At 49.9% G+C, this 12,468-nt stretch overlaps 1 protein-coding gene across 2 annotated transcripts; it reads left to right on the top strand.

Moving 5' to 3' along the window:
- The first annotated feature begins 324 nt into the window (after positions 1-324).
- On the top strand, positions 325-3,218 carry LOC118356485 (melanoma-associated antigen B17-like). 2 transcript variants are annotated; one of them, XM_035725378.1, is made up of 2 exons: positions 325-382; positions 1,768-3,218. In XM_035725378.1, the coding sequence occupies exon 2, from the start codon at positions 1,805-1,807 to the stop codon at positions 2,765-2,767; it is 963 nt and encodes a 320-aa protein (XP_035581271.1). In that variant the 5' UTR covers positions 325-382; positions 1,768-1,804; the 3' UTR covers positions 2,768-3,218. The 2 variants fall into 2 exon arrangements, with proteins under 2 accessions (XP_035581271.1, XP_035581272.1); XM_035725379.1 differs by lacking the exon at positions 325-382 and adding an exon at positions 726-838.
- The last annotated feature ends 9,250 nt before the right edge of the window (positions 3,219-12,468 follow it).

Genomic DNA, 12,468 nt, shown 5'->3' with positions numbered 1-12,468 from the left:
AACCACCTGCTGTCAGATTGGGGAAGCACCAGCCATGGCACCTAAGCTCACACCCCCGAATACTTCCTACTGGAGGTTGGGAACGAAATGAGACCCTTGGTCTGAGGCCAGCACACGCAGCAGAGCAGAGGGAGAATTCACACAACCTGCTGAGAGGCAGTGACAACACCCTTGCTAATCCAGCGGCACCCTCCCCTACAATCCAGCACACCACACACTACCCCCCCCCACTCCCCACCCCGCCCACAGAGCCCACCCCCACCCTCCAGGGTCCTCCTGGGGGCCCAGACCCACATGACCGGAAGTGGACCCGTGGCCCTTGAGAACGTCCTCCGAACCACGCCGTGGGCGCTGGGGCCTGGTCGGACAGCTCCTGCCTGGGGTGAGCACAGACAGCGGTCCCACGGGCGGTTAGGGGTCGACGTCCCAGGAGTCCCGGGTTACAACCGTGGGGACAAGCCCCCGACAGCCCCCCAGCCCCCCAGCCCCATCTCCCCTGGAAAGAGGGGCCCAACAGACCCTGTCCCGCTCCGCCCCCGCACTCGCGGCTCGGAGGCCCCAATATGGCCGTTAAGCCCCAAGGCCCTTCACTTACCTCGCGGGGTCTCGGGGATCGCAGGCCTTGGCCGGGGGATGCGGGACTCTGGCTCGGCTCAGCACAGGCAGAGATCCCAGGCCGACTGGCGGGAAGGAGAGGTCCTTCGTGAGGACTGGGGAGACTCCCTACCCCAGAACAGGGGCCACGCAGGGTCCCCGCTCCTGGCCTTGGCCTGGGAGGGTCCGGGCGGCTCTGAGGACTGAGGTGCTCCCTCACGTTGTGCTGCGGAGACTCGGAGAGGTAGGGGCCTTGGTCTAAGGGGCTGGCAGCAGGTGAGCTGAGGGAGGATTTCCAGGTCCTGCCCGGACTCAGGCTGAGGACTGTCAGGCTCCTAATGAGTCTCCAGGCCCTGCTGCCATTAGCGTGAGTGGCCAGCCGCAGGGCAAGAGACAGCAGCTCCGGGCTCTACCAGCAGTCAAGGGAGGACCCTGAGTGAGGACCGGGGGAACCACCCCCCTGAAGGGAGGGGGACCAGAGACAATATGGCCTGTCCCCTCCTGCGGACCCTTAAGATCCCAAGAAAGGAATGTCAGGCTGAGACATCCCATCATTTCTCCTATCAGGTCTCAGGCAGGTTAGAGCTTTGATCTGCACGTGCAGCCCCAGTCAGAGGAAGGGAGGGTCCCAGGTCCTACACGGAGTCCAAGTGGGGATTCTGCATCACTCTGAGGACCCCACGAACTCTGGGCAGAGAGGCCCTCCCATAAGTGTCCATCAGTAGGTGCCCCCCGGACTCGAGGGGTGGGCTGAAGTGCTCCCTGCTTTCCTCCTCCAGGGTACCCTGGAAGATCACAGGGTCTCCTTCAGAGCAGGGGAGGGGGGTGGGGGCACGGGTCTTGACAACAGTTATTAACAGGACGATCTTGAATGTGAACTGCGAGGACCCCCCACCCACACTCCCCCCCCCAACCCGGACACTGGGATCTTCCCTGTCAGGAACACTGGCGTCACCCCAGTAACCCCGGGGCAGGGCTGTCTGCCTGGGGACCCGAGGCTCACACCCCCTTCCTCCACCGGGTGCTCAGGGCCCAGGCTGACCAGGGTAAAGGGAGGCCTGTGGGGTTCCTAGAGCAGTGCCCTGGGGGACCCTGCAGGGGCGGCCGTGGTCAAAGCCAAGGCGGGATCTCTCCGCTGAAGGGGCTCCCCCACCTCACCGTCCCCCTCTCCAGGTGCCCTCGCCACCTACCAGCCCTGCCCAGTGTCGCCATGCCTCGGGGCCAGAAGAGCAAGGTCCCTGCCCGGGAGAAACGCCACCAGGGCCGTGGTGAGGCTCAGAGTGTCGGGGGTGCTCCTGCTGCCGCAGCAGCAGCCGCCGCAGCAGAGGAGCCCCCCCGCTGCCCCCCACCCGATGCGGGGGCGATGCCCCCGGGCTCCCCCGAGGCGGGTCCCGCCCCGCAGCCCCAGGGCGCCCCGGCCCCTGGGTCTCCTGGCGCGGGCCCTCCAGGCCCACCACGTGACCAGGGCGCCGAGAACGCGGCCGCCCCCGCGGCCCCCCCGGCCGCCCGCAAAGACCCCCTCACCCGCAAGGCCAGCTTGCTGGTGCAATTCCTGCTGGAGAAGCACAGCAGCGGGGAGCCCATCACGCGGGCCGTGATGCTGAAGATGGTCAGCAGGAAGTACCGCGAGCACTTCCCCGAGATCTTCAGGCTCGCCTCGGAGCGCATGGATCTGGTCTTCGGGCTCGAGCTCAGGGAGGTCGACGCCCGCAGCCAGTCCTACGCCCTGGTCAGCAAGCTGGCCCTCCCGAGCGACGGCACCCTGGGCGGCGGCAACAAGGGGCTGCCCAAGACCGGCCTCCTAATGGCGCTCCTGGGCCTGATCTTCATGAAGGGCAACCGCGCCACCGAGGAGGAGGTCTGGGAGTTCCTCAACATGCTGGGCATGCACCAGGGCAGGAGGCACCTGATCTTCGGCGAGCCCCGGAAGCTCATCACCCAAGACCTGGTGCGCCAGGGCTACCTGGAGTACCGCGCGGTGCCCGCCAGCGACCCTCCGCGCCACGAGTTCCTGTGGGGCCCGCGAGCCCGCGCGGAGACCAGCAAGATGCAGGTGCTGCAGGTGCTGGCCAAGATCAACGACACCGTGCCCAGCAGCTTCCCCGCGCTGTACGAGGAGGCGCTGCAAGAGCAGCAGGAGCGCGCAGCGGCCCGTGGCTGGCGCCGCATCTAGTCAAATCAGCTGGGGCGGCTGCTTTTCCTTGCGGTGGAAGAGGGCAGTCGACCTTCCAGGTCGTGCAGAGTCCTAGGGGTTGGAGGGGACAAAGCACAGATCTTCTTCCTATTTGTTCAAAACGGCTAGCTTCTATAAACACATACACAGTTATATTTATTTAGGTGTTTTCCAATGTTTTTTCTTGGAATAGCTCATTTAGTTCTAGAATATAAACTTAAGAATGTCATGGCTCTCATTTATCGCTGTTTCACAAATGAGAGTTACAGCGTTGGTGTCTATCACAAAGAAAGTCACAAACCATCTATATTGTATTCGTGATCCAAAAGCAGGTAACATGGCACTGCAATAGGGATTTTCATGGAAATGTGGAAGAACCACACAGTAAAACAGTTAGGAACACAAAATGGAGAAAAAAATAGTTAAAAAAAAATAAAAGGTGTTTAATTCATGGTTTGCCTTTTCCTTTTAGTCTTAGTAAAAATATAAGATACTTTAATTTTTTTTAGCTTAAGAACATTTGTTTTTGTCCCTGTGCACTGTATATTCTCTGCTATCTACTGGAGTAAAAATGAACTTAAATGGGAGGGTGGTATTTTGGGGGGTTCATAATAATAACTGCCATTCATTCAGACCCAGTATTTCTTAATGAGTATGCCAAGTGCTTTACATAGTACATAAATGCCAACATTCCTATAGGATAGAGCTTAGCGAACTTCACTTACAGATAAACGGCTTGTAAATATCTCAAGTTCACAGGAGTGGTGAGTGACCTCACTGGGACTGGATCCCTGGTCTGGATTGGTCCGGATCAGTCTAGAGACCCATGCTCTTCCTTTCTTCCCAGCCTGAGCCAGACCTTGTAGCTTCTATTTCGTTTTTCTTCTCATTACTCCAAGATATATGTCATGGGATAAACAAAACCCTGACCCAAAGCAGTGTTTTGGAATACACAGCCGCAGTAATAGTAATGCTGAGTAAATGTGTGAAGAAAGAAAAGAAAAAAATTATATTCAGTGACAATATGATCATCTATATAGGCAATATCAGATAAGCTGAAAAGATCGGGGGCTCTCCAATTTATCCTGCTCTGCCCTTTCTGTGTAGGAAGGAAATCTGTCAGGAGTGAAACTGCATAAGATGCTGTCTAGCTGGCGCAGAGAAGGAAGAGATCAGGGTGAATCCTCTCTGACAGCTTAACACCCGGGCAGCCCCCGGCCTTGTGTCACAGCTTCCCCATCTCACATCTTCCTAGGGACAGTGTCCCAGTGTCTGCAAGGTTTGCAGTCAGGAACCTGCTCAAGTGTTTGCAGGGATGAGGATTTGCCAGCAGCCTTTCATCAAAGAGACAGAAGACAAAATGAGAACCCTGTATGAATGGGGGGCTAGGCACCAACGGCACAGAATACAGGGAGTGCTGAGAGACCATGCCTTAGCTACTCTCAGACCTAGAGGGCCTCAGGTAGAGCTGCAGCCCGAGCATCCCCTAACTCATTCTTCAAGGTTCTCAGGGATATAAGAACCATGGTTTAAGGGTTGTGTCCTCGGGTCAGTGGGCGGGGGGGGGGGGGGGGGGGAGGGGGGGGGGGAAGGGTCCCAGCCTAACAGGTATCATGGTGAGGACCCTGAATGAAGAATGAGGAACTGCCCATCCCAGAACAGTCGGGGCTCCACAACACATACCCTACTTTCTGCCTTGTGTGGCTATGGTCACCCCTCATTTCCTCTGGTGGGGAGCAGAGGAAGTGAATTCAGAGGGAGGTGAGGTCCTTGGGCCTGTGCAGCAGCTCTGATTCTGCCCAAGTACGAGACCCTCATAGGCCTTCATTGTATTTAAGGTGAGGACAATGAGTGCTGGTGAGTGGACCCCCATAACAGAGCAGGGCACACAGAGGCCTCGGGCAGGGGTAAGCCAGGGAACAGCAGCCTGACTTCTCCCTCCAGTGTCCCCGGAAGGTGACGACCTCGGTGTAAGGCTGGCTGACTTAGTGGAGGAAGGAGCCCCATATGCTACCCAGAGTCAAGGTCAAAAACCTGAGCAAGGACTGAGGGGCTACTAACTCCAGACGAGTGGGATGTCATAAAATTCTGCCCCTACTATCATCTTTCAGAAGATCCCAACAGCCCTGGACAGACAGGATTCATCCTGACACTTCCAGTCTGGAGCTTCCAGGCCAGTAAAGGCCTTAGTCTGAGGAGTACGGGTTTTTTAGGTGAGTGGAGGGTAGATTCCCAGGTCCGGTCATGAGTCATGATGAGGACCGCGAATGAAGCAAGGGGACCACTCACCCCAGAATCGAGGAGAATGCCCAGAGTTCCACCCTTGCTGTCAGCCCTAGGAGGCCCAGGGCAAAGCTCCCCAGCTGAGGTGTCCCTCTTTCCACAGGAAGTGGTCTCCCGGAGGAGAGGGCCTTTGTCTAATGGGAGCAGCCTCACTCAGTAGAGGGAGGAAACCTACTTCCTAACTGGTGTCAAGCTGATCATTCCAAAGGAGGATAAGGGGACCCCAACCAGAACAGAACGGGCCACACAGAGCCCTGCCACTGATGTCTTCCCTCAGTAAAGCCAGGAATGGGGGCATGATGAGTCCCACTCATTTCCTTCTAGGGCCATCTCAGGGAGGTGAGGCACTTGGTCTAAAGAGTAAGCATCAGATTAGCAGAGGGAGAAATTCCAGGTCATGCCAGAATCAAGCACAGGGCCCTAAGTACAGAGGGAACCAGCCAGATCATAAAAGTGGAGACACCATAGAATACGTCTCCTACTGTCAGCCACGTGACCACAGGAAGTTTTGCCACGTAAGGCAATCCTAGGTGGTCGGAGGGAATTAATAGGAGTTAGTGTGAGAGAACAGGCCTCCAAGTCATAGAAAGGACCAGAGTGAAAACTAGGGGAAACACCCAACCAGAAAGTGAGAGGAACAGTCTCACCATCCTCTCAGACCTGAGGAGCTCTAGGAAGGAGTATTCAAATGTGTCACCCACTGGCTTCCAGCCCCGGGGGGACTTTGGTCAGAAGGAGGCATCGTAGAATCTTAACAGAGAGGATTATAGGTGTCACCAACCTCACAACAGTAGAGTACCATAGAGTTTTGTCCCCTGCTATTAGCTCTCAAAACCTCCAAACAGCTGTGACTAGATGCAACTTACCTGACTTCCACTTCTGGGGACTCAGGGCAGTGGTCTGAAGCCAGCATAGGGACAATTTCTAGGTTGTGCCAGAGTGAAGGGTAAGGACCCTGAAAATGGAGCAGTGCATGAAAACCGTTAACAATGGGGGCAGTGCATAATCTCTCTCCTGCTGTCAGTCCTGGGAGACATTTGGATAGCTGTCAGGCAGAGCAAAGGTAACCCTCAATTCCTGTCGGGGTGACAGAGAAATGAGGACAGTAATAGGTCAAGAGACGAAGGAATGAGGCCATCTCAGAGTCAAACTGAGGAACCTGAGTGAGGACCAGTGAGGTGAACCATCACAAGGTCCAGATTTGCCTACCACAGGCTGGTGTGGCCAAATATGGCTATCCTCACTCTTTCTAGTGGGTCTCAGAGAGTTGTGGCCTCATTCTGAGGAGATGTCTTCAGGTAAAGGTAGAGAGGAGCCACCAGCCTTCCCAAGATTCAATTTGAGAACCCTGACTGAAGACTGAGGGGGCGACATCCCATCCCCTGAATAAAAGAGACAACAAAGAGTCTAGCTTTGCCCCTGCTTTCAGCACTTCAACGCTCAGGGCAGGGGTGACAGGCAGAGGATCCCCTATTGCTCCTTTATATCATGTCATTAAGGGAGGTAAAATCCTTAGTCTGAAGGTGAAGCCACTAGAGGACAGAAGGGTGGGCCCCAGCACCTAGGTGGCACACTGAGTAGACTCCCTATGCTAGAACACAGGAGGCCCCACTGCCGGCCCCTGCCATCACCTCAGTAACCCCCGGGCAGGGCTGTCTGGCTGGGGCCCAAGGCTCACACCCCCTTCCCCCAGAGGGTGCTCAGGGCCCAGGCTCACTAGCGTAACAGAAGCCCTGTGGGGGGGGGGTGTCCTAGAGCAGTGCCCTGGGGGACCTTGTAGAGGCAGCCGTGGTCAAAGCGTAGGTGGGCTCCCCCCACCTCACCGTCCCCCCTCTCTAGGTGCCCTCGCCACCTGCCAGCCCTGCCCAGTGTTGCCATGCCTCAGGGCCAGAAGAGCAAGCTTTGCGTCCATGAGCAATGCCCCTAGGGTCTTGATGGTGGTTGGTCTACTGCAGCAGCAGCGAGAGAGTCCCCCACCCTCCTCCTCTCTTGTTTTGGGGGTACTCCCCAGAGGCCCCCTGTTGCTGGCACTCCCCAGGAGCTACAGAGAGCCCCATCCACCAGTATGGCTACTGTGGGGGGTTTCATGCCCAAGACCGGGTGAGAGTGCCAAGAACCAAGTTGAGGATAGGAAGAGCATGTCACTGAGAACACCGCCCCCATCCCCGGGAGCTAACACACAACTCCTCTAACCAGGTAGGTAAACCTATTGGCACAATTTCTGCTGCACATCTATAAAATGGAAGACCCATTACAAAAACAGTCATGCTCAAAGCACAAGAATCACTTCCCTGAGATCCTGAGGAGAACCTCTGAGTGGCCGGAACTGGTTTTCAGCCTTGAATTAAACGACGTGAATCCCCACCATCACTTTGATACTTGTTTGTGTACTAGACCTCCTAACAATGGGAGTTTGAGTGATAAGGGCCTGTTCAAGACCCATCTCCTGGTGACACTCCTGAGCATGAGCTTCATGAAGGGTGACAGAAGAGAAGACCTGAGAAGTTCTGAGTAAGATTTGGGTATATGTTGGGAGAACAACTTCATTTATGCAGAGTCCAGGAAGCTCACCACCAAAGATTTGGTGAGGGTCAAGGACCTGGAGTACTGATAGGAGCCGAACAGTGATCCTCCATGCTATGAACTCCTGTGGGGTCCAAGAGGCCACGCTGAAATGGCAAGAGAAAACTCTGGTATTTTTTGGCCAAAGTCAATGTCACCATCCTCAGTGCCTTCCCATCCAATTATGAAAAGGCTTTGAGAGATGAGGAAGAGAGACTATGGAATAGATGCAGCCAGGTTTAACACCAAGACCAGCACGCAGTCCTGGGCCATTACCAATAACGACTCCTGCATCAGGTAAAGTCTGAGGGAGATTCTTTATCTTTTCCCTGAAGAATGTAGTTAGTGTTTTAAGCAGTGGAGGACACAGGTAGGACTGGAAGAAACCCAGTGCATGTTTTCTTTGTGTTCCTATTCTACCAAATTTTTGGTCTGTTTTGCTCTTTTAGTACTTTCTGTAAAACTAAAAGATACATATCTAGAATTTCTTGGATCGTTCAAGATTGTGGGAGGAATTAAACAATAATAGAGTAGACATTCTGCTCACTCTCTTTCTCCCCAACCGTTAACTGAGCACCTCTTCTTCGGGAGGCCTCATGCTAGTACTGGGGATGGTAAGAAAAAGAAGACCAGGCCACTGTCCAGAGAATTCTAGTCTAGGGGCTGCTGCCACATAAGGAAGACCACTCTATGACCCACATAAATGACAAATTAAAAGAAGGGGTAAGGGAGAGAGGAGGTTCCTGATGAGAGCAGCCACGAGCAAATGCTCTGAAGCAAGGCACTTTGGAGCTTTGCGACACTGCACTTGCCTTAGAGGAGGTCATTTTACATTAAGCAGGATAGCGGACTAGATGAAGTTGTGAGAATTGTGAGCAAGGAACTGACCCTCAGATGGTGGGTCTCAGAGTTGAGAGACTAAAGACTAGAATGAAAAACTGCCCTTAGTAGTTACTTTGGGATGGTGGGTAAACCAGAGAGCATCTCCACCTGGGGCAGGAATAGAAGGGGTCCTGTGCTCTGGCCCCAGTACATTTTATGGACCTGATCGCTAGGAAAATTCTAAGAAACAAAGGTGACACTCCTCTGAAGTGAGATGTCACTTCACTGTCTTTATACTGGGCTGGGAGGGCCAGAGGCTACTCCGTTAAAGAGGCATTCTATTAATTAAATTATTTTGAGTGTAATCTGGCAACCTCTAAATGAAGGCGTGATTTTTAGTGGTTGTGAAATGAATAAAAATAGGGGTAGTTTGGATGCAAAGGCATCTGGGAGGGAAACTGTTGGTCCCTGACACAAATACTAGGACCTCTGAATTACACCTAGTCGGGGGAGACTCTTTCACACTCAAATTAAATAACGTATTTTCAAATGGGGAAAATTTACATAGTTTTACTGGCTAAGCAGTATTTCATTCCCTCCAAAGGGGGTGCATATTTTCTGACATCTCACAAAATTAAAAAAAAAAAAAAAATCCCAAAGGAGTTGGTATTATTGCCTGGGGTCATAATCATCAGAGCAATAAATGCCATTCTTTAAAGATCATTGTATTGGGTGCTTTGCAAACATCACATCTATTCCAACAGTCCTACCAGATAAGACACATCAGACTCACTTTGCAGATGATGAACTTGCAATTTTCTCAAGTTCACCTGGCTTGTAAGTGACAGAGCTGGGACTAGAGCCTTGGTCTGAATGTGTCCAGAGGCCACACTGTGCCACTCCTCCCAGCTGAAGACACACGTAGTGTCCCTTAATTCACTTTTCTTCCCACTACTCCAAAACAGAGCTCAGGCAGTAAGAAAGAGGAACTTGTAGCTAAAATGTTAAAAGCAGGCGTAAAGGAGCATGGTTAATATGAGAAGAAACCACAATTTGGGGATCCTCTATGGGCTGCATTTACCAAAGAGCCAGCTACCACTAGCCCTATGGATTCTGGAGAGCAGACTCTGCCCTGGCTCCCAAAACATGTGTCCAGTTCCAACGCTTTCCTGCATTACAGCATCTTTGCCCTGGGCCTTCCCTACTGTGCCCTCATGTCCAACTCTGGAATCTGTTAATGGTGTGGTATTTGAGACTGGCCTCTGAATAAATACACTGATGAGTGAGTTTAACTAAGTGGTCAGTAACCAAAGCTTCCCTCGCAATTTGGGGATGAGCAACGACCAGGGATTTCACTATGTAGCAAACACCTAGTGAGGCTGAATTCCTCAGACCCCCAGAGTACTTCTATGAGAGGAAAATGGTTCCTTGGTAGACATGCTATCTTTGAACAGCAAAGATTAAAATAGTTCACCATCCGTGCCCCGGAGGAATACCTTGGTTTTTCGTTGGGCCTCATGGCACTTGTAACGTGTCCTGCACATTCAGTCATGCTGAGGGTTGCCCGGACTCATGAGCAAAGCTTCTGACCATGCTTCAGGAGGAGAACTTTCTCATCATCCTATTGAGACTCTAGACTCTATTTAAGAGGTGAGTGCAGAAAGGATGAGTGAGAATGTTCTTTTATAGATTCCATGTCTATATTCAACATGTTTCATCTTTCCTCTCGTGTTTTGAACAAATGGAACAGAGTAATCATAAACCTTGTGATGCCTCATCTCATCACTCTAGCATGTTTCACTTCTAGATCAGTTTTGATCAATTAATTTTTATCCACACTGCTGGACATATTTCCCACTTCTTTGCATGCCTACTGACTTTCAGTTGGATGCTGAAGCTTGCGAATTCTGCCTTGTTCACACTTATCCAGCATAAATGACCTCAACAGTTTTTTTCAATACATCCATCTTGAGCTTTGTTCTGGTACTCAACTAAGTTACCTGGAAACACTATGATCGTTTTGGTTCTTGATTTTAAGCTCTGTTAGGTGAGACCAGAAAGCAAAAATCTAGGGCTAATTTTTTATCACTAGAGACATAAAACCCTTCTATGGGCTCTCTGTGACGCTCTGAGCATGATACGGGTTGACACTTTGACTAAAGGGAATAAGAAGTATTCTGAGCCGTGTATGGATTCCAAAATTTTCTATAGAATTCTCTCCTCTCTGCTACTTTGTCCTGTGGACACTAGCCCCATGGTCCTCTTTGGACCCTTAGCCTCTTGCCCTCAACTCCAGAAGACCACCAGGTTTCACCTGAACTACTCAAGGTGACAAGCCGGGCCAATTCTAGACTCGCTTCATTTCTTTTCAATCTCTTAGGAGTCACTGTTTTCCTTGCCTGGTGCCCAATATACTGAAAATGGCTTTCATATGTATTTGATCATCTGGTCCTTTTTTTTTGTAGATATTTCAGGCAAGTGGTTAAATCTGCTCCCTGTTATTCCATCTTTGCCAGAAGTAGTAAGACTACAAATATAAAACCCAAGTTACTATGGCATGCAAATGTCCCAAGGTGAAAGCTAACATTTCAAACACATTCAAATTAAAACGAGGATCAAAAGACTGTGGGACACACACACACACACACACACTAATATATATATATGTCCATATGGGCATATTCACACATAAGTAGGAGAGTATAAACCTGTAAAACAAAAAATAAGCAGGGTTCCTATCTTGATGGTAAAAATTATAGGATTTTAAAAATCTCATTTATATTCAATATTTCCCAACACTGCTGAAACACCTAGGAATTACATTTAAATTATAAAATAATATAAATATCAAAATGTGATTCAGAGACCAAAAATAAACATAGGTCCTCTAGGTCTTTTTTGGTCAATATTGATTAACCTCTTGCCTGATTCTATTCAGCATCTAATTTACTTACCCCTTTCTTAACTAGGGAAAAAAATGAATCACCAGTAGTAGCATATGTATACTCAACCAACTGAAGAACCTCCCTCCAGAGAAAGTATTTTCAAAGCAGAAATTATATTTATATCTAAAACACAGTCGCCCTGAGATGACTGTATCCTCAGTTACATGAAGGACCATATGCAGGTGATGTAGGCAGCAATAAATAACACTAACTACTTTCAGTGTTGTAAATTTTTAAGTTTATATATTTGTTGGAAAAGCTCAGTATTAATAAATGGCGTTATTTAAAAATATGCTGTTTCCTTATAGCTGCCATTAATTCTACATAGGGAGACGGCAAATGCACCTTTATTTTAATATTCCTTAATTTTCCTAACAACAATGCAAAGGAAATCAGCATTTTCTTTCATAGGCTATTATCCCACAACAAAGTGTTTCTTAAGGAAACATGTGACAATATTTCACAATGTATCGTGTAAACAGAATTGGAATTCATGACTTCCTTAATTTGTTCTTCTCTCCCATAAACGTTGTTACCTTCCAAGTTAGCCACATCCCACATACTTTTTTCTGCATTCAAAATTCCTCTTTATAAAAGTTTTCTATCACAAACCGCTAACAAAGTCATCAATGATTTCACTCTTACTAATATAAATCTCTATTTCTTTGTGCCTAAGACATTTTATCCTCACAGTATTATCTACTGCATGTTCTTTTCTTTTCCTTTTAAAAAGCAATATATTCTCTCTGCTCCAGGGAGCATTTTTATCTCTTTATTTTTTTGTAAACCATGCCCTCCTTCCAAGATTCATTAATCCCTGAGCTTTCCTCAAATGTTTTTGATCCAAAGGTGATGCTGCACACTTTCCATTAGAGAAGGTATGTACAGTTATTTGTTTACAGTGCAATTGTCTTCTAACAGTTTTATCTTTCCTTTTCGAAATAGAGATTGACGTACTCCAACAAGGCTAAAAAGAAAGGAATAAACACCACTATTTATCCCAATACTGTTTTATACCTCAACCCGTACTTCAGCCTTACAAATAAAACACGTTTCTTATTTTGACACTTTATCATTTTGCTTCTTGAA

The sequence above is a fragment of the Zalophus californianus genome, chromosome X (assembly GCF_009762305.2).
Source record: "Zalophus californianus isolate mZalCal1 chromosome X, mZalCal1.pri.v2, whole genome shotgun sequence".
Lineage (NCBI taxonomy): Eukaryota > Metazoa > Chordata > Mammalia > Carnivora > Otariidae > Zalophus > Zalophus californianus.
Note: the sequence above shows the minus strand (reverse complement) of the source record. Positions and strands in the feature narration are given on the sequence as shown.